General features: G+C 43.9%; 2 protein-coding genes across 3 annotated transcripts in view; one reads left to right on the forward strand and one right to left on the reverse strand.

Moving 5' to 3' along the window:
• Window positions 1-24,865, reverse strand: part of LOC143768210 (uncharacterized) — a 422,546-nt gene that overhangs the window by 249,526 nt on the left and 148,155 nt on the right. The gene's annotated exons all lie outside the window — the stretch shown is intronic.
• Window positions 1-24,865, forward strand: part of LOC143766353 (uncharacterized) — a 46,448-nt gene that overhangs the window by 17,077 nt on the left and 4,506 nt on the right. For both annotated transcript variants that reach the window (XM_077253975.1, XM_077253976.1), the window contains 2 exons: window positions 7,555-7,652; window positions 7,851-7,941. In XM_077253975.1, the coding sequence (XP_077110090.1) occupies window positions 7,555-7,652; window positions 7,851-7,941 (189 nt within the window). The remainder of the gene's footprint in view (window positions 1-7,554; window positions 7,653-7,850; window positions 7,942-24,865) is intronic.

Consider the following 24,865-nt stretch of genomic DNA (forward strand, 5'->3'; position numbering starts at 1 on the left):
AAATGAGAAAGGGTACAGGAGATAAACACACATGTACAACAGCAAACTGCAGAATGCCACAACTCCAAACTACAACTACATATCTTTAGTACACTGCACATGAAGACGAATCTTAAATAGCAGTAACAAACTCCTATTCAGCACAGTGTCTCCTATGAGCAAGGAAGCAGAGCTTTCACCAGCAGAACACAGAGGGTCTGGCCAGGTTTTATAGGAAGAGTTAACAACCAGATCAGATGAAGTTGAAATGGATTTGCATGTTTCTGACCAGCATAGAAACCTCTTCAGCACCAAAGGAAACCAAATTCATTTCATATGAGATCCAAATACACAGGCTAAATGTAAGATCTGCGATTCACAATATGCAGAGATCTTCTTCCTCCAGAGCTCCCATGTTGGCGTGACACAGTCGTGACAGTACTTCCCCTTATACGAGGGGCCACAAGACCCTCGTGGCTGGGTTTACCCAAATTGGTCAAATGAAAGGACCGTATCAACCTACTGGCATTAACCTCAGATGCCAGCACCCACATCCTCTCCTCCAGACCATATCCTTTCCAATGTACCAGGTACTGTACAGAGCAGTGAACCAGATGGGAATAAGTGATTTTCGCTACCTGAAATTCCAAATTGCCATCAACCATAACCGATGGTGGCAGTAAAGGTGACAGTTCCACAGGCACAACAAGTTTTTTGAGCAAAGACCTGTGAAAAACAATATGGATCTTGAGAGTCAATGGAAGCTTGAGATGAAAAGCTTGTTTACGGTGACCACCTTATAAGAACCAACAAACTAGGACCTAATTTTGAAGAAGGAACTATCCGTTTAAGATTTTTGGTGGATAGCCATAAATCATTCACCCCCAGGTTCGGACCTGACAATCGTTTCTTATCAGCCATACATTTTTATTTGTCCCCCATGATCCTTAAATTATTCTGAACCCCTTTCCACACAGATGAGAGCCAAGAAGTCAATTGTTTCTCCCCAGGAACCCACGAAGACTCATCTTTACTGAAGGTGCAGAATTGTGGGTGGTAATCATATGCGCCAAAAAATGGCAACTTACCAATAGACTCACTACAACGATTGTTTAATGGGTCATTCCATGTCAAGTGGACCAGTGGTCCCCACTCGACCTTCTCCGATTTTGCTGAAAATTTATAAGGATGTACATGTATGTTTGAAAAGAGGTTCTGTGAATCTTTAGGGCCAGATCTCAAATACATTGGGCACTGCTGACCTTTCACTGGAGGTTCCACCAAGCCTGCGGCTTCAGCTAAGAGGATTTTGCAAACTTTGGCACATAGCCATTAGAGTTCTATACTGGCTATGATGCTGAAATTTGGCATACTAGCTCAACTTTTGCTGCTAAACACAATAAAATTATTACCGGCTATGACAAAACAATATTTCGGCAGCAATTTTGTGTCAAAGTAGCTTGAAAAACACGTCGCATAAAATTTATGCCAAACTTTGCCCATATATAACTCAAGACCAAAAACCATTAGTAACTGGTGCTTTGCCCTGTACACCAAACATCTACATGACTTTGCATTGCTGCAATATCACGGTCAAAGCATATGTATTTGTGGAAATATTCACACCCACATATGATGAAAAACTTAAAAAAAAACGAATTTTACCTATTTTTAGGTCAAATTTCTCAAAAAGGGTACCCCTAAAATATATTAATTCTGATATCATTAGAAAGAGCACATTTTTCTCTACAAGGATCATTGTTTTTTTTTTTTTGGAGTCTCTCAGTTTAAGAAATGAAAAATGCCACTGAACATGGTGTTATTTATTAATACGCAATGAATGGTAACTGCACTATTCAAACCCTTGCGTTGGTCCATGGTGGTTATACCACAACCAATTCCCTAAGAATTGGTATTATAATCCTATTAAGAATTGTAATAATGCTGTCTATCGAGAATTGGCAGCCCCATCGCCTAGGAGCCATGGCCGATAGCCGTGCAAGGCGAGCCTCGGGAGGTCTCTTTATCGCAGGTTCCGAAGCCTGAGGGTGGGTGTCTTTGCCTAGGATCCCAAGCCTAATATTGGGTATCTTTTGTTGGTTCCCAAGCCATAATGTTCAGTCTAAGTGGTCTGGAATTGTTGCTGAATTTGCAACATAATCGGTTCAGAGAAGCTGTATTGTCGGCCCATTGCTGTTGCAGCTGTGCTGAAATTATTGCAATGATTGACTGCTCGGGAATCCAGCATGTATCATTTCTCACAGGCCAGTGAAAGAAGTTAGCTGGTCCATGAGGATGCATAAAATTTATTAATGCATCATGCTTGTCGACTGAAATTTCAGAAATATTTCCAATCCACCAGTTCCTATCGTAAATGCAGGCAATGTATTGCCCTGGCTGGAGGTTAGCAATTGGCACAAAAGGCATTTCTGATCTGACAGATCTATCTACATGGGCAATGAAAGATGATGTGTCATTTGACACCCTTGAAATGCAAATCTTTTTGTCATCAATTGGCACAAACTGGTGATTTTCTCTTGTTCCAGCAATTGTATGTCCATCTTTGAACCTTTCCTCTTGAACTACCCGTATTTCGTCAATTTTTTCTTTTGAAACAAAAAAAAACTTGATTCCATGCAGTTGCTCGTTGCAAAAGTTGAATAAATCCACCGGGGTCAGTATTTGGTTTTCAGTTGGGCGTTGAAGACTGGCACGAGCTGCCAACCTCTTTGCTGTCCCTCCAATCCCATCACAGGGCGACTTTCCATGACTGGTACCAAAACAATTTCATTCAGCGCTGATATTGAAATCAGCATTGTGGTGGCACAAGTAGAGAAAATTTTTGAAATTTTTGTACTGGGCTGCAGATCCATCGCTGAAGTAGTGGATATGACGAATCCCATAGATGAGAGTCTTGAGATACTCCACAATTACTGTTAAGAAAGTGTGGACTGCAACTGTGTCATGTCGTGAGCAATCACTGATTATGCACAAGCTGATGTTCTGCGCAGCTTCACCATTTAACTCCTTGAAGTAAATTACAAATGGGTGTACTGTAGCTTGACTATTTTCCCAGTGGAAACCTTGAATGGCATCTTTAACAATAAATGAGTAATTTTCAGCAAAGTCCATAAGGATCACAAGCTCTCCAGGTCTCAGATTTTCCTTCAACGATTTCAGATATCAACTTTGATGCTTGGCGATGTAGTGATGGCTACAAAGTTTATAAATTTTCAAAACCAATTCTTCAATGAAATCTTCTATAGTCAGTTGTTTCGTATCAAGCGTGTCTCGATCAGTGTGAATCCATTGTTTGAACTCAATAATATCTTCAGGGTCACTGTTGACAAACACATTGACTAGAAATTGTTTTAAAACTTCAGGACCCGGGCATTTATCTCAACGGCCAAGCATACAGTCCTTGGATTCAATTCCACAGACCATTTTGCATATGAGCTCTTTGTAGTCATCATTGATTGGGCATGCTGCAAGCATTAGTTTGACATTTTGGTGAATGGTACACACACAAACGGAATGTGTTCCAGCAGATCCAACGGTTACGCACCACTTTGGCCGAAGCTCACACAACTTGGAAAATCCAATTTCAGGGCCATTCCGATCCCGATAGGCAACAAACATTTCCCTCATATTGCTCAGTAATAGTCGCTTTTGCATCTGCTTTTTTTCTCCTGCTATTCGCACTGATACATAGTCTTTTTTACCAGGGCACATTCGACTGAATTCATCATCCTCAAAAAATGCCTGCACTTTTTTCTTCACTTCCTCGGAAACTTTCTTGCCACACTTGATTCTAGGTAAGGCTAAGATCCCATGTTCACATTTAAGCTTTCGAGCTTGTTTGACCATTCGTTCAGAGACACCGAATTCGTCTGATATAGCCTTAATGGACCAACTTTTAGGTGCCAATGTCAAGATTTGGACCTTTTTGGACAGCAATGGGCCGACAATACAGCTTCTCTGAACCGATTATGTTGCAAATTCAGCAACAATTCCAGACCACTTAGACTGAACATTATGGCTTGGGAACCAACAAAAGATACCCAATATTAGGCTTGGGATCCTAGGCAAAGACACCCACCCTCAGGCTTCGGAACCTGCGATAAAGAGACCGCCCGAGGCTCGCCTTGCACGGCTATCGGCCATGGCTCCTAGGCGATAAGCTGCCAATTCTCGAAAGACAGCATTATTACAACTCTTAATAGGATTATAATACCAATTCTTAGGGAATTGGTTGTGGTATAACCACCATGGACCAACGCAAGGGTTTGAATAGTGCAGTTACCATTCATTGCGTATTAATAAATAACACCATGTTCAGTGGCATTTTTCATTTCTTAAACTGAGAGACTCCAAAAAAACCCCAGTGATCCTTGTAGAGAAAAATGTGCTCTTTCTAATGATATCAGAATTTTTATATATTTTAGGGGTACCCTTTTTGAGAAATTTGACCTAAAAATAGGTAAAATTCGTTTTTTTTAAGTTTTTCATCATATGTGGGTGTGAATATTTCCACAAATACATATGCTTTGACCGTGATATTGCAGCAATGCAAAGTCATGTAGATGTTTGGTGTACAGGGCAAAGCACCAGTTACTATTGGTTTTTGGTCTTGAGTTATATATGGGCAAAGTTTGGCATAAATTTTATGCGACGCGTTTTTCAAGCTACTTTGACACAAAATTGCAGCCAAAATATTGTTTTGTCATAGCCGGTAATAATTTTATTGTGTTTAGCAGCAAAAGTTGAGCTAGTATGCCAAATTTCAGCATCATAGCCAGTATAGAACTCTAATGGCTATGTGCCAAAGTTTGCAAAATCCTCTTAGCTGAAGCCGCAGGCTTGGTGGAACCTCCAGTGAAAGGTCAACAGTGCCCAATGTATTTGAGATCTGGCCCTAAAAATTTACAGAACCTCTTTTCAAACATACATATACATCCTTATAAATTTTCAGCAAAATCGGAGAAGGTCGAGTGGGGACGATTTTTAAAACTGGTCCTCTTGATGTGGAATGACCCTAATGCAAGCTCAGCCAGTGGTAGAAAAGAAGGCCAATCCTCCTGATTATCTGACACAAAACATCTGAGGAAAGTTTCCAAACTTTGGTTTATGCGTTCAGTTTGGCCATTAGTTTGAGGATGGTACGCAGAAGAAAAGAATAGATACATCAATGAACGACCACAAAACGCCCTCCAAAAGTTAGATACAACGTGGATCCCCTAATTTGACACAACAAGTTTCACAATCTCAGTGATAAACACCTGAGCTAGTGTCTTGGCATTAGGAAGAGCAGGTAAAGCAATAAAGTGCACCATTTTAATAAACTATCCACTACAACTAAAATAACGATTTGAACAGAGGATGAAGAAAGATCCGTAATGAAATCCATGGATAAATGAGTCCACAGTCAGTCAGGAATGGTCAATGGCAAAAGAGCTGCAGACGGACAAGTATGCAGGGTCTTGGAACATGCACAGACACAACACGAAGAAACATTGTCAACTACATCCTTACTCAACCTTGGCTACCAGAAATGATGAGAAAGGAGGTCCAAGGTCACCTTATCACCTGGGTGACCAGCCAGAGCTGAATCATGATGTGCCCTCAAAATTTTAAGATGCAGATTAACAGGTAAAAACAATTTTACTGAAGGACCTCCATTGGCATCCCCCTGAGCGTTCAATACCTCACCCTCAAGTTCAGAACACACTGCAGAGACGACCTTACCTTCCTGCAAAATATGGACCGCATCGTCCGTACTTCCACCCCCAGGTAAACGCCAAGAGAAAGCATCCACTTTGACGTTCTTAATCCCAGGACAGTCATGCACACGATCAGGGGGCAGTTCTTGACACCCTTTTTCAGATAACACTTCCTCAAAATCAGACAGGCAAGATGGAGTGATTTTTGTGGAGACACAATAGATAGCAGCACCTAAGCAATTATTTTTGCAAAAATCACTGTACTTGATAATCTCTCTGGCCTGCCAGTCTATGACTATGTTTAGTCAACCAGGAAGTACCCAGCACAATAGGAGTAGGGAGACTTTCCAAGATTTAGCAAAAAAAGAGCTCCCTGTGAAGAGCCCCTATGCGCAGGTTCACACTATGCACTACTGGCGTAAAATTTCCCTGACCGAAAGGCGCAGAGTCAATTGTAAGTATCGCCAGAGTACTACAGGAAAGACCAAGGCTCCTTGCGTTCCAAACATCCACCATACTTGCTCCCACCCCACTATCCATGAGGAAGGATATTTTCTTAGTTTTCATACCAAGAACCAGTTGTGTGGGTAAAAAAACCTGAGATACACATGCGGTAGCGATATATACACCGAGGTTGTTATCCTCTGCACAACCTGGGATAAGAAGTTTTCCAATGGCTTTTTGTGCTTTAGGTAAAGAAGGATAGACCCCAATGAAATACCCCTCCTGACCAAAGAAAAAAATACAATTTTATTTTGTGGCGAAGACACTCATAACGAGGTGAGGCCCTTCCTAACTGCATTGGTTCTTCAGAGCACACAGCGAGAACCTTGGTTTTAGGAAGTACCATGGGGGGGGCAGAGTCATAACAGCTCTACCCCTGAGACACCTATCAAGGCATATGGCCAGAGTCATGGCGGCCTCCAACAACTCAGGAGTCTTGTAAAGCGCTAGTGCGTCTTTTAGACAGGCCCTGACAAAACTGACTCCTAAGATCAGGATTATTCCACTGGGTGTCAGTGGCTCATCTACGAAACTCTGAGTAGAATTCCTCTGCCGGCCGCCTCCCTGCTTTAGCTTATGTAGCTTAGATTCAGTAGACACAGTCCAAGCCATCATACATGAGGCCTAGAGCCTCAAAAAAAAACATCAACCGACCGGCGAGACAGTGAGTCCACTGGAAGTGAAAAAGCCCAGGACTGAGCATCTCCTTGAAGGAGAGAAATAACAATATCAACCCATTGCTCCTCACTCCCAGATTAACGAGGATGAAGCGTAAAATACAGCTTGCAGGCTTCACGGAACACCATAAATTTATCCCGTCCCCCACAAAACCTATCTGGGAGAGCTACCTTAAGTTCCGGTTCAGCCTGACTGCATGCCAGACCAACAGTCTGCTGCTGAGAGACCCTAGATTGCAAGTCTGACACTTCAAGCGATAGGCCCTGCAATTGTTTGCCAAGGACTAAAATGCATACCAAGATGCAAAATATTTTGGCTGGTAAAAATGTCATGCTGTGACTGTCTTCAGTAAGGAAAAGAGGTCCCAAACTGTCCCAGGAGCCTGGACCCTAATTATTCCTGTCCCAGGGGTACTCCTAAAGGTAGGGAGGCCCAAGTTTCTGACTTTATTATGCTCCTGTAAAAACCCTACTCTGTCCCCGCTCCCACCTCACTAAGAATGGAACAGAAATGAAAGCTAAACCAGACACAAAGACAAAACAGAGATAACAGAAAACCTCTATTATACAAAGCACTAACCAACAATAGGGAGGAGGATAGGGACTAAATATAGATGGCCGATAATTATCTGTTTGTAAAGAATTAATTAACTTCCTGCATTTGTTTCTTCCAGTTCTATCCAGTAAGACAACAACAACAGAGAGATGTCCACCTCCTCTTCTTCCACAGGACTGTAAACAGGAAAATCCCAATGTTCCTCAGGATCATCAGGTAGATGGAGAAAAGGTGTCATGAGATCTCCCCTATGATGTGTAGACGGCTGTGAAGATCTTGTGCTCAGTCCTGTTTTATCCTCCAGTATTATATGTTTTATACTTGTGTAATGAGAACTGTGGAGTTGGCAGCTTTATCGTTGATCATAGCTGTAACTTGTTAATTAGTCGGTGACTTTTACAATATTTGTTTCAGGATGAAGATCTGACCCATATTAATACTACAGAGACATTTGTGAGGGGTGATGAGCGGTGTAAAGGGGAAATTCCTACATTTGACTACCCAGGTGAGTAGTGACCACTAAATGCAGAGAAATGACAGATTCTTCTCAGTCACCGGCTGTGGCTGCTTTATCACTGGTGTAGTCCAGCCTTATCACAATCGTGGGAGCACCATTTTGCCTCTAGACCACAACATTCTCCTCCATCCAGAACTGTTCAAATGTCTTTCGGCATTTAAAGCACTTCTATAGAACTTACAAATTGGAACCTACCTAAATTAGAAGACACTGACCCTTACTTGCCCAGATCTGTAAACTTCAAAGTCAAATGACAGCGTACATAGAAAGTGCTGCCAAATTATAAAATCACTTGAAGAAAAAAAAAGTTGGTAGGCCTCTAACATAAAGCGGAGAGTAATGATGCTGTTGGCTTCCTAGAACACTGATATCTTATTGGATGAATCTACCTTCTTTCCCTTCTATGCTGCTAAAAGTACTCATATTGTCCTTACAAGACCAAGTCCAGTGTTTCTGCCAAACTTCGCTTTTATGATCGACAACATTAAATGTGCAGTGAATTTCTGTAAATAACAGAGTTTCCCTTTATCCTGAGTTTTTAATTTCTTTTAAAAATGACTAAACAAACAGGATTGCAATAAACCACACAAAAAACATTACACCTGTGCCATGATATATCACTAAGCAGTGCATAGTGGTGGACTGTAATATATATTTATTCACACCTGCAGGAGATGTGTTGGCATGGCTTGAGCCCTGTTTGGAGACATGGGGGGTCAGCGGGTTCCCTGATCGGCTAGCCAAAACCGCATGGACCAGGGAGCATCGCCGAAAGCCCGCTCTCCTTTTACCGTGGGTGTAACGCTACTCAGACATCACAGAGTGAGGGTAAAACAGGGTAAATACTTTATTAAACCACAACACAGGCAGATAACAAGTAGAACAGTCCCAGGAAAATACCCAAGATGGTGCACATTAAAGAGTCTCACCCTTCCCTGACTTGCTGGGATAAGAGCAGCTGCTACTGCAGAGCTTCCAGGGCTAACTACCCCACCTGTGGCATGCACAGAGATGAGGTAAAGACAAGCTTAGGAAGATGACAGTCCATTCAGGTACAAGGCCAGTTGACTGGAGGGTCATAACCTGGCTTCTCCGAACATCTCCATGGAGCCGGGCGATCGGTGGGTCTCATTCCTGGCTTTCACAAACGTATCCATTGTTCAGCGATGGTCAATGGAGCAAATCTGTATTCTTCCAACTGGGGCCGAGGTTCCCCAAGCTGTAATTGTCACAATCTCCACTCTGTTCCTGTTATTTCTTGTGTAGGGGCTGTCAGTCTGTTTTGGTTATGCTGGGTCTGTGCTGCAATCATCTGTGTTCAGTTCCCTTGATAAGTCTTCTATTTAAGCATGCTAGCTCCTTCATCCAGTGTCAATCGTACACTTGCTGCTGCCTGTGTAAGACTGATCTCTCTGTGCCTGACCTAGCTTGACTTGATTTCCTACCCAGACTTTGATCCTTTGCTTGTGACCTGACTTTTCTTGTGCCTGCTCCCTGAAAACTGCCTTGTCTTTCTGGCTTTCCTGACCTCGGCTCGTGAATTTGCCTCTGACTTCCCATTGTTGTACTTTGCCATTTCCTGGACCTGACCTCGGATTATCTGACTCAGCTAGTCCAAGATTTAGCCTTGGAACAACACAAACTGACATCCTCACAGGCTCAGGTACAGGTCCAGATTTCTGGTACTCTTTCTGCCCCTCAGAATCTCTCTCCTCAGACCACTGTTATGACTTCAGAACCATCTGACGTATCTTGTGCCCCCCTGAACCTGTTATAGCACTCCCTGACAAATTTTCCGTAGAAAAAGATCAGTTCAGAATTTTTAAAGAGGTGTAAATTATTGTTTTCCTTGCGCCCCCAGTCATCAGGGAATGAGTCACAGTGGGTAGGAATTATAATGTCACTTTGGGGGGGCATTTACCCTACCCTCTCTTGCTCCTGAACGTCTTTCGGTGGATGCCTTTTTTGATGCTTTAGGACAGATCTATGACGAACCTGACAGGATCAAGGTGGCAAAGACAAGGATCATGAACCTGACACAGGGGAACTGCACAACAGAAGACTATTGTACTGAGTTTCGTCAGTGCTCTTCTGAGGTCCTGTGGAATGATGCAGCTCTCAGATGCCAATTCCTCAGGGGTCTTTCAGAGTCTCTAAAGGACACTCTGGCTCTATATGCTCCACCTGGTTGTTTGGTGGAGGTCAAGACTCAGGCTGTCTGCATAGACTGGAGGATGGGGGAGAGATGTGAGGTGCAACAAGATGTTCCATTTTGTCCCACTGGCCCAGTTTGCTCACCTGAGGTGGAACCTATGGAGGATGGTGCTGCCAGCTCAAGGATTAAGGAAAGAAGACACCATTGGGAGATTGGACTTTGTCTCTATTGTGACCAAGGATTGCTTGGCACAATCTGCAGCAAACAAGGCTTCGGGAAACGTCTAAGTCTGGGTGATTCTCGAGGAGGTCACTCAGACTTACAGGTACCTTTTTACTCCTCAGATAAAGTATTGTTGAATACTGAACTTCTTTTTCAAGATCAGTGTCTGTTCACATTTGCCTTTACTGACTGTGGATCTGCTGCTAATTTCATTGATGTGGGACTTGTTCTGAAGTTAGAATTAGGGACAGTTAAGCTAGAAAGTCCTATTCAATTTGTGGCCATTGATAGAACACCATTGCTCAAAAATCTGATTCGGTTAGTTACGTGTCATGATCTCTGCAAGCAGAGATCATAGCAAGCCTATAGAGGGACAAGCTCTCGGAAGATGGAACTATACTGACCATGAACTAAGCCTGCCGCGCAACTAGAAATAGCCAGGTAGCATTTCCTATTTATTGCTAGATGCCCAGCTCTGGCCTAAGACCTAAATAGCTAGCAGAGGGAAATATAAGACCTGGCTCACCTCTAGAGAAATATTTCAAAAGTAGACAGTAGCCCCCCACATATAATGACGGTGAGTTCAGATGAAACAACAAACGCAGCAGGAAAATAGTCTTAGCAAATTTGAGGTCCGCTTACTAGATAGCAGAAGACAGATAGTATACTTTCATGGTCAGCAGAAAAACACTAACAAAACACCATCCAGAGATTACCTTAAACTCTGGCATTAACTCATAACACCAGAGTAGCAATCCCTGATCAACGAGAGCTTTCCAGACACAGTAACTAAACTTCAGCTGTGAACTGGAACAAATAGGCAAACGAAACATGGACAACAGTCCAACTTATCTAGTAGTTGTCAGAAGCAGGAACAAGCACTGAGAGGCATCAGATAACATTGTTGACCGGCAAGAAACCACCAGAGAAATGAGCTTAAATAGCGACACCCACTACTGATGGAACCAGGTGAAACAGGAAAGAGGATGACAAGTCCAATTCCACAAGCGGCCACCGGGGGAGCCCAGAATCCAAATTCACAACAGTACCCCCCCCTCAAGGAGGGGGCACCGAACCCTCACCAGATCCACCAGGGCGACCAGGATGAGCCCTATGGAAGGCACGAACAAGATCAGAAGCATGAACATCAGATGCATTGACCCAAGAATTATCCTCCTGGCCGTAACCCTTCCAGTTGACCAGATACTGGAGTCTCCGTCTGGAAACACGAGAGTCCAAAATTTTCTCCACAACGTACTCCAACTCACCCTCAACCAACACCGGAGCAGGAGGCTCAACTGAAGGTACAACAGGCACCTCATACCTGCGCAATAACGACCGATGAAAAACGTTATGAATGGAAAAGGACGCAGGGAGGTCCAAACGGAAAGAAACAGGATTAAGAATCTCCAATATTCTATAAGGGCCGATGAACCGAGGTTTAAACTTAGGAGAAGAGACCCTCATAGGGACAAAACGAGAAGACAACCAGACCAAATCTCCAACACAAAGCCGAGAACCAACACGACGATGACGGTTGGCAAAACGCTGAGTCTTCTCCTGGGACAACTTCAAATTGTCCATAACCTGCCCCCAGATGTGATGCAATCTCTCCACCACCGCATCCACTCCAGGACAATCCGAGGATTCCACCTGACCGGAGGAAAATCGAGGGTGAAACCCCGAATTACAGAAAAACGGGGACACCAAGGTGGAAGAGCTGGCCCGATTATTGAGGGCGAACTCTGCCAATGGCAAAAAAGCAACCCAATCATCCTGGTCAGCAGAGACAAAACACCTCAGATATGTCTCCAGGGTCTGATTAGTCCGCTCGGTCTGGCCATTAGTCTGAGGGTGAAAAGCAGATGAAAAAGACAAATCTATGCCCATCCTAGCACAGAATGCCCGCCAAAATCTAGACACAAATTGGGTACCTCTGTCAGAAACAATATTCTCAGGAATACCGTGCAATCGGACAACATTCTGAAAAAACAGAGGAACCAACTCAGAAGAAGAAGGCAACTTGGGCAGAGGAACCAAATGGACCATTTTAGAGAAACGGTCACAGACCACCCAGATGACAGACATCTTCTGGGAAACAGGCAGATCTGAAATAAAATCCATCGAGATGTGTGTCCAAGGCCTCTTAGGAATAGGCAAGGGCAACAGCAGTCCGCTAGCCCGAGAACTACAAGACTTGGCCCGAGCACAAATGTCACATGACTGCACAAAGACTCGCACATCTCGTGACAGGGAAGGCCACCAGAAGGATCTTGCCACCAAATCCCTGGTACCAAAAATTCCGGGATGACCTGCCAATGCAGAAGAATGTACCTCAGAGATGACTCTACTGGTCCAATCATCCGGAACAAACAGTCTATCAGGCGGACAACGATCCGGTCTATCCGCCTGAAACTCTTGCAAGGACCGCCGCAGATCAGGAGAAACGGCCGACAAAATTACTCCCTCCCTAAGGATACCTGTGGGTTCAGTATTACCAGGAGAGTCCGGGTCAAAACTCCTAGAAAGGGCATCTGCCTTAACATTCTTAGAACCCGGTAGGTATGACACCACAAAATTAAAGCGAGAAAAAAATAAAGACCAGCGCGCCTGTCTAGGATTCAGGCGCCTGGCAGTCTCAAGATAAATCAAATTTTTGTGGTCAGTCAATACCACCACCTGATGCTTAGCCCCCTCTAGCCAATGGCGCCACTCCTCAAACGCCCACTTCATGGCCAAAAGCTCCCTATTCCCAACATCATAATTCCGCTCTGCGGGCGAAAATTTGCGAGAAAAGAAGGCACAAGGTCTAATGACGGAGCAGTCGGAACCTTTCTGCGACAACACTGCCCCAGCTCCGATCTCCGAAGCGTCAACCTCAACCTGAAAAGGCAGATTCACATCAGGCTGACGTAACACAGGGGCAGAGGCAAAACGGTGCTTAAGCTCCTGAAAGGCCTCTACAGCATGAGGGGACCAATTAGCAACATCAGCGCCATGTCTGGTCAAATCAGTCAGTGGCTTAACGACATCCGAAAAACCAGCAATAAATCGGCGGTAAAAGTTGGCAAAGCCCAAAAATCTCTGAAGACCCTTAAGAGAGGAGGGCTGAGTCCAGTCACAAATAGCTTGCACCTTGACGGGATCCATCTCAATGGAAGAGGGAGAAAAAATATACCCCAAAAAGGAAATTTTCTGGACCCCAAAAACGCACTTAGACCCCTTCACACATAAAGAATTAGACCGCAGAACCTGAAAAACTCTCCTGACCTGCTGGACATGAGAGTCCCAGTCATCAGAAAAAATCAGAATATCATCCAGATATATTATCATAAATTTATCCAGAAAATCGCGGAAAATATCATGCATAAAAGACTGGAAAACTGAAGGGGCATTAGAAAGACCAAAAGGCATGACCAAATACTCAAAGTGGCCCTCGGGCGTATTAAATGCGGTCTTCCACTCATCCCCCTGCCTGATCCGCACCAAATTATACGCCCCACGAAGATCAATTTTAGAGAACCACTTAGCACCCTCTATACGAGCAAACAAATCAGTAAGCAATGGCAATGGGTATTGGTACTTAACAGTGATCTTATTCAGAAGCCGATAATCAATACATGGTCTCAAAGAGCCGTCCTTTTTTGAGACAAAGAAAAACCCAGCTCCCAAGGGAGAAGAAGATGGACGAATATGTCCCTTTTCCAAAGACTCCTTTATATATTCCCGCATAGCAGCATGTTCCGGCACGGACAAATTAAACAAACGACCCTTTGGATATCTGCAACCCGGTATCAAATCTATGGCACAATCGCACTCACGGTGCGGAGGTAACGACCCAAGCTTGGGTTCGTCAAAGACGTCTTGATAATCTGAGAGGAACTCAGGGACTTCAGAGGGAATGGACGACGAAATAGAAACCAAAGGTAAGTCCCCATGAATACCCTTACATCCCCAGCTCAACACAGACATTGCTCTCCAGTCCAAGACTGGATTGTGAGACTGCAACCATGGCAATCCCAGTACCAAATCGTCATGTAAATTATACAGCACCAGGAAACGAATAATCTCCTGGTGATCCGGATTGATACGCATGGTTACTTGTGTCCAGTATTGTGGTTTATTATTAGCCAATGGGGTGGAGTCAATCCCCTTCAGAGGAATAAGAGTCTCCAAAGGCTCTAAATCAAAACCACAACGATTGGCAAAGGACCAATCCATAAGACTCAGAGCGGCGCCAGAGTCAACATAGGCGTCCGTGGCAATGGATGACAAAGAGCAAATCAGGGTTACAGACAAAATAAATTTAGACTGAATGGTGCCAATGGAAACAGACTTATCAAGCTTCTTTGTACGCCTAGAGCATGCTGATATAACATGAGTAGAATCCCCACAATAGAAGCACAATCCATTCTTCCGTCTAAAATTCTGTCGCTCGCTCCTGGACAGAATTCTATCACACTGCATACTTTCTGGCGTCTTTTCCATAGACACCGCCAGATGGTGCACCGGTTTGCGCTCCCGCAGACGCCTATCAATCTGAATAGCCATTGTCATGGACTCATTCAGACCTGCAGGCACAGGGAACCCCACCATAACATCCTTAACGGCATCAGAGAGACCTTCTCTGAAAGTTGCCGCCAAGGCGCACTCATTCCACTGAGTAAGCACAGACCATTTACGGAATTTTTGGCAGTAAACCTCAGCTTCGTCTTGCCCCTGAGATAGTGCCATCAAAGTTTTTTCTGCCTGAAGTTCCAAATGAGGTTCCTCATAAAGCAAGCCCAAGGCCAGAAAAAACGCATCCACATCGCGCAACGCAGGATCCCCTGCTGGCAATGAGAAGGCCCAATCTTGAGGGTCACCCCTGAGCAAGGAAATCACAATCCTAATCTGCTGAGCAGGGTCTCCAGCTGAACGAGACTTCAGGGACAAATAAAGCTTACAATTATTTCGGAAATTCTGGAAGCTAGCTCTATTCCCTGTGAAGAACTCCGGCAAAGGAATTCTCGGCTCAGATACTGGAGCATGTACCACAAAATCTTGTAAATTTTGTACTTTCGTGATGAGATTATTCAAACCCGCAGTTACACTCTGAAGATCCATTATTGTCAGGTGCACACAGAGCCATACAGAGATGAGGAGGAGAGAGAGAAAAAAGACTGCAGCAAGGCAAACTGGAGGGAAAAAAAAAAAAAAAAAAAAAAAATACCAGCAGACTTCTTATAACTCTCCTTTCTCAACCTGGGTCTTTAACACTTTACTGGCCGGTCAAACTGTCATGATCTCTGCAAGCAGAGATCATAGCAAGCCTATAGAGGGACAAGCTCTCGGAAGATGGAACTATACTGACCATGAACTAAGCCTGCCGCGCAACTAGAAATAGCCAGGTAGCATTTCCTATTTATTGCTAGATGCCCAGCTCTGGCCTAAGACCTAAATAGCTAGCAGAGGGAAATATAAGACCTGGCTCACCTCTAGAGAAATATTTCAAAAGTAGACAGTAGCCCCCCACATATAATGACGGTGAGTTCAGATGAAACAACAAACGCAGCAGGAAAATAGTCTTAGCAAATTTGAGGTCCGCTTACTAGATAGCAGAAGACAGATAGTATACTTTCATGGTCAGCAGAAAAACACTAACAAAACACCATCCAGAGATTACCTTAAACTCTGGCATTAACTCATAACACCAGAGTAGCAATCCCTGATCAACGAGAGCTTTCCAGACACAGTAACTAAACTTCAGCTGTGAACTGGAACAAATAGGCAAACGAAACATGGACAACAGTCCAACTTATCTAGTAGTTGTCAGAAGCAGGAACAAGCACTGAGAGGCATCAGATAACATTGTTGACCGGCAAGAAACCACCAGAGAAATGAGCTTAAATAGCGACACCCACTACTGATGGAACCAGGTGAAACAGGAAAGAGGATGACAAGTCCAATTCCACAAGCGGCCACCGGGGGAGCCCAGAATCCAAATTCACAACAGTTACGGTGGAGTTCACACTCAAGGTGGGGACTCTTCATACAGAATTAATCTTGTATTATGTTTTGGACAATTTACCTGCTGGAATTGTGTTGGGTATTCCTTGGTTGTATATGCATAATCCGATTATTGACTGGAATCGGAAAGATATTGTCAAATGGGGTCCTTATTGTATGGAAAAATGTGTTAAACCTGTGCATGTTTGCTCCTTTAGTCTGGAGGGTTTTCTGGAATACCTGAAAGACTTCGAAGATGTTTTTTTTTTGAAAAAGAGTCTTACTGCCCCTATGACTATGCTATTAATCTCATTCCTAATGCTAAATTACCCAAGGCTCGCTTGTATAACTTATCTGGCCCTGAGTGGTCAGCCACGAATGTTTATATTAAAGAAAGTTTACGAAAAGGTCACATTCGCCCTTCCTCATCACCTCACCGGTAGCTGCCGGATTCTTTTTTTGTTAAAAAGAATGTTGGAGGTCTCCATCCCTGCCTCGATTTCTGACAATTAAACTAAATAACGGTTAAAAATACTTATCAGCTTACACTTCTACCCAATCTATATAATCAGGTTTCCAGGACCAAATGGTTTTCCAAACTAAATCTCAGGATTCGTGAGGGTGATGAGTGGAAGACAGCATTTTTGACGTCTGAAGGTTTCTTTGAAAATCTCATCATGCCTTTTGGTCTTATGAATGCACCAGCAGTTTTTTAAAATTTTATGACTGACATTTTTTCTGATTTTATTGGGACATTTATTATTTGGATAATACTCCAATTTTCTCACCTGACCTGCATTCTCATTATAAACATGTCCGTTTGGTTCTGCAAAGGTTGAGAGATAATTATTGGTTCACTAAAATTGAAAAATATACCTTTTCTGTTCAAGAAATATCATTTTTGGGTTTCATTGTGTCAGTCTCTGGGTTTAAGATGGATCCTGGGAAAGTACAGGCCATCATTGATTGGGTTCAACCCAGTGACCTCAAGGCTCTGCAGCGCTTTTTAGGGTTCGAAAACTATTACAGAAAATTTATTAGAGGATTTTCTCAGATTGTCAAGCCTCTTACGGGCTTCACTCGTAAAGGGGTGGAGCTATAGGTTTGGTCACCGGAAGCAGTTGGGGCTTTTGAAAATTTGAAGAAATGTTTTATGTCTGCTCCTGTTCTTGTGCAACCAGATCTTGAGAGGCCGTTTATTGTGGAGGTACATGCTTCTGAGTTAGGGGTGGGGGCTGTATTGTCTCAAGGTCCTGAGACTTTAACTAACCTGAGACCATCTGCCTTCTTCTCTAAAAAAAATTTCACCTGCTGAAAGAAACTATTATGTGGGTAGTTGGGAGTTGCTTGCTGTCAAGTTGGCTTTTGAAGAGTGGAAGCTTTTTTGGAGGGAGTCGTTCATCCAGTCACCATGGTGACAGATCACAATCAAACTTATATTGAATCTGCCAAGTGTTTGACACCTAGTCAGGCCTGATGGTCTTTATTTTTTTCACAATTTAATATTTCTATTACTTTCAGACCAGGGTCTAAGAACATGAAGGCGGATGCCCTGTCTCGTAGTCTTGATTCTGTGTCTCCTCCAGAACCTCCTTCCTCAGGGTATTGTTGTGGCCATGGTTTCCTCTGAGATGGAAGCTGAAATCCATATTGTTCAGTCCTTGGCTCCTTCCAATACCCCTGAATGTAAGCTGTTTGTCCCTGTGTATCTCAGATTATTCCTTTTGCACGAATTCCATGATTCTGTGTTGAGTGGTCATCCTGGAGTCACTGCCACCCAGAAGGCGATTACTAGACTCTTTAGATGGTCCGCTATGCATAAGGATATTAGAGATTTTGTGTCTGCTTGGGAAACTTGTGCTAAAGTACAGCATTGCCGAACGGTTGGGAAAATAGCTCCTTTGCCAATTCCGGAAAGACCATGGATTTCATTTCAGCTTTGCCGCTGTCTGGGGGGATGACTGCTATTTGGGTGGTAGTCGATCGCTTCTGCAAACAAGCTCACTTTGTCCCATTATCTGGGTTAACCAATGCTGAAACTGTCTTCAAACTGTTTATTATTCATATGGTATGATTGCATGGGATTCCTCTAAATATTATATCGGACAGGGGTGTACAATTTGTCTCTAGATTTTGGAGGTCTTTCTGGACAAAACTGGGGATTGATTTGTCCTTTTCCTCTGCTTATCACCCTGAAACTAACGGTCAGACAGAGAGGACAAATCAGTCTTTGGAACAAATTTTAAAATGTTTTGTTGCTGATCAGCAGGAGAATTGGTCATCATTTCTTCCTCTGGCTGAGTTTGCCTTTAACAGTTGGGTTAATCAGTCCACGGGGACCTTTTCTGTAATTACGGGTTTCATCTTCATTATGGTGAGTTCTCCAGGATAAGTTCTGGGTGTCCTGGGGTGGATGTCACCATTCCAGAGCTGGGGATGTCTTCAGGTAGGTTAAAAAGAACATTGGGGTGGCTCATCATCGGCAGAAGCGTAAGGCCAATAGGAGGTGCTCGTCAGGGTTGCCTTCAAAGTGGGAGATAAGGTATGGCTATCCTCTAAGAATATTAGATTGAAGATGCCCTCGCTGAAGTTGGGTCCTAGATTCATTGGTCCAAATGAAATTCTGGAGGTGGTCAATCCAGTTGCCTTTAGATTAAAGCTCCCTTGGTCCTTCCGTATTCCTAATGTGTTCCTCAAGTCGTTGTTGAAGGAGTTTTTTCCCCCTGTTCTGTCTTCCTTGCCCCCGCCTCCTCCGGTGTCTATTGAGGGAAGCTTGGAATATGAGGTACAAAGGATCATTGATTCCCAAATGGTACTGGAATTCTCTTCAATATTTGGTACATTGGAAGAGGTATGGACCTGAGGAACGCTCCTGGGTCCCAGCTCATTCTGTAAGGGCTGATCAATTGATTCAGGCCTTTCATCGGAGGTTTCCTGGGAAACCTGGGAGTCTGGTGGCTCCGCCTTGAAGAGGGGGTACTGTCACGATCTCCACTCTGTTCCTGTCTGATTTGTTACTTTGTGTAGGGGCTGTCAGTCTGTTTTGGTTGTGCCAGGTCTGTGCTGCAATCATCTGTGTTCACTTCACTTGATTCGTCTTCTATTTAAGCATGCTAACTCCTTCACCCAGTGTCAATCGTACACTTGCTGCTGCCTGTGTAAGGGCTCTTTCACACGTCCTGATATTTCCGGTACCGGAAAAAAACGGTACCGGAGATATCCGTGTCCGTATGTCCGTGTGCTCAAGTGGCACATACGTGCGGCATCCGTGTGCCGCCTGTGTGCCGCCTGAGGACCACACGGACCGTGCAGGAGAGACAGCGCTACACTAAGCGCTGTCCCCCCCGCATGTGGTGCTGAAGGCAGAATTCATCTCTTCTCCCCCAGCGTTCGTTGGAGAGAAGAGATGAAAGATCTTTTTTTTTTTCTTTTTTTTTTTTTTTGGGGGGGGGGGGGGAAATAAAGTTTGCATGTGCGTCCGCGTCCCCCCCCCCCCTCAGTGCGCCGCCTGGCCCCTTGCCGCAGAAATACTCACCCGGCCAGCTCCTGCGATGTCTCCTCTGTCCTCTCAGCGCCGGCAGCTTCTCCTGTGTGAGCGGTCACGTGGGAGCGCTCATTACAGTCAGTGAATATTCCCTGACTGTAATGAGCGGTACCACGTGACCGCTCACACAGGAGAAGCTGCCAGCGCGGAGAGGACAGAGGAGACATCGCGGGAGCTAGGTGAGTATTTCTGCGGCAAGGGACCAGGCGGCGCACTGAGGGGGGAGGCGGGGGGCACATGAAAACTTTATTGTTCACAAAAAAAAAAAAATAATTGATCTTTCATCTCTTCTCTCCGGCGGGGGAGAAGAGATGAATTCCGCATTCAGCACCACAGCGGGGGGACAGCGCTTAGTGTAGCGCTGTCTCTCCTGCGGGCGGTACGTGCACACGGAGGAGAGTGCACACTGTTCTCCGTGTGCACGTGTGCTGTCCGTATTGTGGTCCGTGCTGCCGGTAGAAAACGGACATGTCGACGTGTTTTCAGCACGGACATACGGTCCGTGTGAAAACACGCACATGTGCATAGACCCATTCATTTAAATGGGTCTACGTGTGTCAGTGTCTCCGGCACGTGAGAAAACTGTCACTACACGTACCGGAGACACTGACGTGTGAAAGAGGCCTAAGACTGATCTCTCTGCTCTGTGCCTGACCCAGCTTGACTTGATTTCCTACCCAGAATTTGACCCTTTGCTGGTGACCTGACTTTTCTTGTGCCTGCTCCCTGAAAACTGTCTTGTCTTTCTGCCTTTCCTGACCTCGGCTTGTAAATTGGATTTTGTCTTCCCCTTGACTTCCCCATGTTGTACTGCGCCATTTCCTGGACCTGACCGCGGATTGTTTGACCTCCCTCCTTTTTACTATCTGATATTGCAGTCTTTCTTTCCACTTCCTGGACTAACACTTATATAGTGACTCGTGTCACAGTCATCCTGTAGAATGAGAAATCTGTGTCCTTCGTGATGGAGCCATGATCTCTTGGCTGCTGTCCTGTAGAGAGTCTTTGTTTCTCTGAATCTCTTGGCTGTCTTGAGGTCTCCTCTGTATATCCTCTGTTATCTCTCCTTTTTATAGTTAACAAATGTCCTTCAAACCAGTATTCTCAGGTTAAAAGGCAGAATGGTGATCTATTTGCATAGTTTTCCCTCTGGTTTACAATTCAACAAAATAGCTGGCGTGGACAATGTGTCATTTGCATATCAGCAAACATCATTATTCAATAACCCTGCATGAAAAAAGAGTCAACATTTCAGACTCTTGCCCAACTTAAGGAAAAACGCATACATTCAAAAGTCAAGATATAGATAACAGTCTATTCCACCTGGCTTGCTGAAAATAGACATCTTGTCAATTCAGATAAAATGCTGTGTCCCCACATTGCTTCCCCATCTTAGTTAGCCAGACGTGATAGGATTCCGATCATCCTTCACCACTTATGGAGGGACAGTCCACAGCATGTCTTTATCCCCTTTACTTGTTTTTTCGAGACATATTGTACTTCATGATAGTGATAAAATTTCTTCACTATGACTTGTGCTTATTTGTGAAAAAAACCTGAAATTTGGCAAAAATTTAGAACATTTTCGAACGTTGAATTTTCATGCCTTTAAAACACAGAGATATGTCACACAAAATAGTTAATAAATAACATTACCCACATGTCTACTTTATATCAGCATAATTTTGGAACCAATTTTTTTTTTTATTAGGAAGTTATAAGGGTTAAAAGTTGACCAGCGATTTTTCATTTTTCCCACAAAATTTACAAAACCATTTATATAGGGACAACATCACATTTGAAGCCACTTTGAGGGGTCTATACCCAAAAGTAACAGCATTCTAAAAACTGCACCCCTCAAGGTGCTCAAAACCACATTCAAGAAGTTTATTAACCCTTTTGGTGCTTTACATTCATTTTTGTAATGTGGAAAAAAAATGAGTATTTAACTTTTTCACATGAAAATTACTTCAGATCTAATTTTTTTATTTTGACAAAGGTAATAGGAAAAAATGGACCTCAAAATTTGTTGTGTAATTTCTCCTGAGTGTGCCGATACCCCATATGAGGCAGAAAACCTCTGTTTGGGCAGAGCTCGGAAGAGAAAAAGCGCCATTTGACTTTTCAAATGCAAAATTTGCTGGAAGTTTGCAGAAGTTTATAATGTTGAGCCGTAAAAATAAAAAATACAATTTTTTATCCACAGATATGTTTTTAGCACAAAATATTGCATTTTCATAAGGGTAACAGGAGAAATTGCAGTATACAATTTGTTGTGTAATTTCTCCTGAGTACGCCGATACCCAATATGAGGGAGAAAACTACTGTTTGTGCGCACGGCAGGGCTCGGAAGGTAAGGAGCATCATTTGACTGAATGTAACATTTCTGGAATCATTAGCAGACGTCATATCCCATTTGGAGAGCCCCCGATGTGCCTAAAAAGTGGAAAACCCCTACAAGTGACACTATTTTGGAAACTAGTTGCCTCAAGGAATGTATTTAGATGTGTGATGAGCACCTTGAACCCCCAGGTGCTTCACAGAAGTTTATAACGTTGAGCCATGAAAATAATAAAATCACATTTTCCTCACAAAAATGTTATTTTAGCCCCAAATTTAGCATTTTTAGAAGGGTAAGAGGAGAATTGGCACCATACAATTTGTAGTGCAATTTCTCCTGAGTACGCTGATACCCATATGAGGGAAAAAACTACTATTTGGGCGAAGGGCAGGGTTCGAAAGGGAAGGCGTGTCATTTGACTTTATGAATGTAAAACTTCCTGGAATCATTGGCGGATGTCATGTCCCATTTGGAGAGCCCCTGATGTGCCAAGTGAGTGGAAACCCCTCACTTGTGACCCCATTTTGGAAACTAGACCCCTCTAGAAATGTATTTAGATGTGTGATGAGCACCTTGAACCCCCAGGTGCTTCACTGAAGTTTAAAACGTTGAGCCATAAAAGTAAGTTTTTTATTTTTCTAAGGACTAATAGGAAATTTTTTTACAACAAACGTAGGCCAATTTTTTTTACTGATTGCGCCGATACCCTACATGTAACTGGGAAATAGTTTTCAGGCACAGTGCAAAGCTCAGAAAGTAAGGAGCGCCAGATTTTACTGTTATAATTTGCATGTGAAATGACCCACTGGGAGAGCCTATGAGGTGCCCAAACAGCAGAATACCCCATAAGTGACCCCATTTTACAAAGTACACCTCTCGAATTAATCTAGGGGTGCAATGATCTTATTAACACCATGTGTGTGTCTCAGAATTTTATACTATTGAGCAGTGAAGAAAAAATATATTTTTACCATAAAAATTTAGTTTTAGCCCCAGACTTTAAATGTTCACAAAAGAGGTGGGTAAAAATGGCACAATTTTTACTGAACATGGCAATACCCCATATGTGACTGTACACTACTACTTAGCCATACCTTTTTTAACTTTTTTACTTTGTTAAACTATGGGACTATCATTTTTTGTAGGCTGATCGCTTCTGCAGCATGGGGGTGTAGCATCCCCATGCTGTACAAACTGTCATCTCTGCACTGACAGAGAAAGTTAGAAAGTTGTTGAACATGCACTGCATGTGATCTAGCAACTTTACTTGCTCTGGGGACCCGAATGCCGTGACGACATCCGGTCACCATGGCAACGATCGGGACCCGGCATCATGCTACAGTTTCTCCAGTACAAAGACAGAGGGGCTGTCACCATTCAGTCGCAGCTTTTCGGGGGTTAAAGTGCTGGGAGCGGTGCGTCAAATAGGCCCAGGGCACATGGACAGATTATTACGTCCTATGTCAGAAAGGGGTTAAGGACAGTCACGAATGTAAGAGGTCTCACCTTCATGACGACAAAACTTTGTATCATCCAGTTTCCTCAGAGTATATTCCATGTCTTCCTTGCGAAAAGAAACTCCACACGTAATTGAGGTGAAATGACGTATATCCATTGTGTTCACACATAGCATCCTCTTAATTACATAATTTCTGGATTAAATCCCGTTAATTCCATCGAAGCTGGCACAGCTCTTGCAGTTGCCATTTCATATTGAGGTTATACATCCACTCTGGTACTCTTCCCAAGGCAGAGTTGGTGGGGTTGGATATAGTGGAGTCCATTACCTGCTGTCCATGCCTCATCAATGGTTTTCTGGGTCTGTTTACCTACCTGATTGTGGAGCCCTGGACGGTGTCTGAGAATACCAGTCCCCTGCATATTGCATATTCCCTGGTTCAACCCGGATGAGTAGTATCCCACTGCTGCCACCATAATGTGGAGACACAGTGGGTCAGCAGGTGCCCTGGTCCGCTAGCCGAAACCGCATGGACCAGGGATCATCCCTCCAAACGCCCGTTTTCCTTTTACCGTGGGCATAACTCTACTTAGACAACACAGGGTGAGGGTAAAACAGTGTAGCAATGCTTTATTGAACCACAAAACATGCAGATAACACTTAGAATAGTCCCAGCGAAATACCCAAGATGGGGCACATTACAGAGTCTCACCCTTCTGCTGACTCACCAGGATAAGAGCAGCTGTTACTTCAGATATTCCGAGACCGACTACCCCACCTGTGGCACACACACAGAGAGGAGGTAACAACAAGCTTAGGAAGATGACATTCCATTCAGGTACAAAGCCAATTGACCGGAGGGTCACAACCTGGCTTCAGCTTTCAGGGCTGACTTCCCCACCTGTGACACGCACAGAGAGATTGTAATGACAAGCTTAATAAGATGACAATCCACTCAGGAACAATGCTATTTGACTGGTGGGCACAACCTGGCTTCTCTGAATATCTCCTTGGTGCCAGGCGACCGGTGGCTCTCATTCCTGGATTTCACAAACGTATCCATGGTTCAGCGATGGTCTGTGGAGCAGATCTGTATTCTTGCAGCCGGGGCTGAGGTCTCCTAGGCTGGCATCGTGATGGAGCCATGATGTCTTGGCTGCTGTCCTGTAGAGAGTCTCTGGTGGATTGGATCTTTGGATCTCT

The sequence above is a fragment of the Ranitomeya variabilis genome, chromosome 4 (assembly GCF_051348905.1).
Source record: "Ranitomeya variabilis isolate aRanVar5 chromosome 4, aRanVar5.hap1, whole genome shotgun sequence".
In the NCBI taxonomy this organism is placed as follows: Eukaryota; Metazoa; Chordata; class Amphibia; order Anura; family Dendrobatidae; genus Ranitomeya; species Ranitomeya variabilis.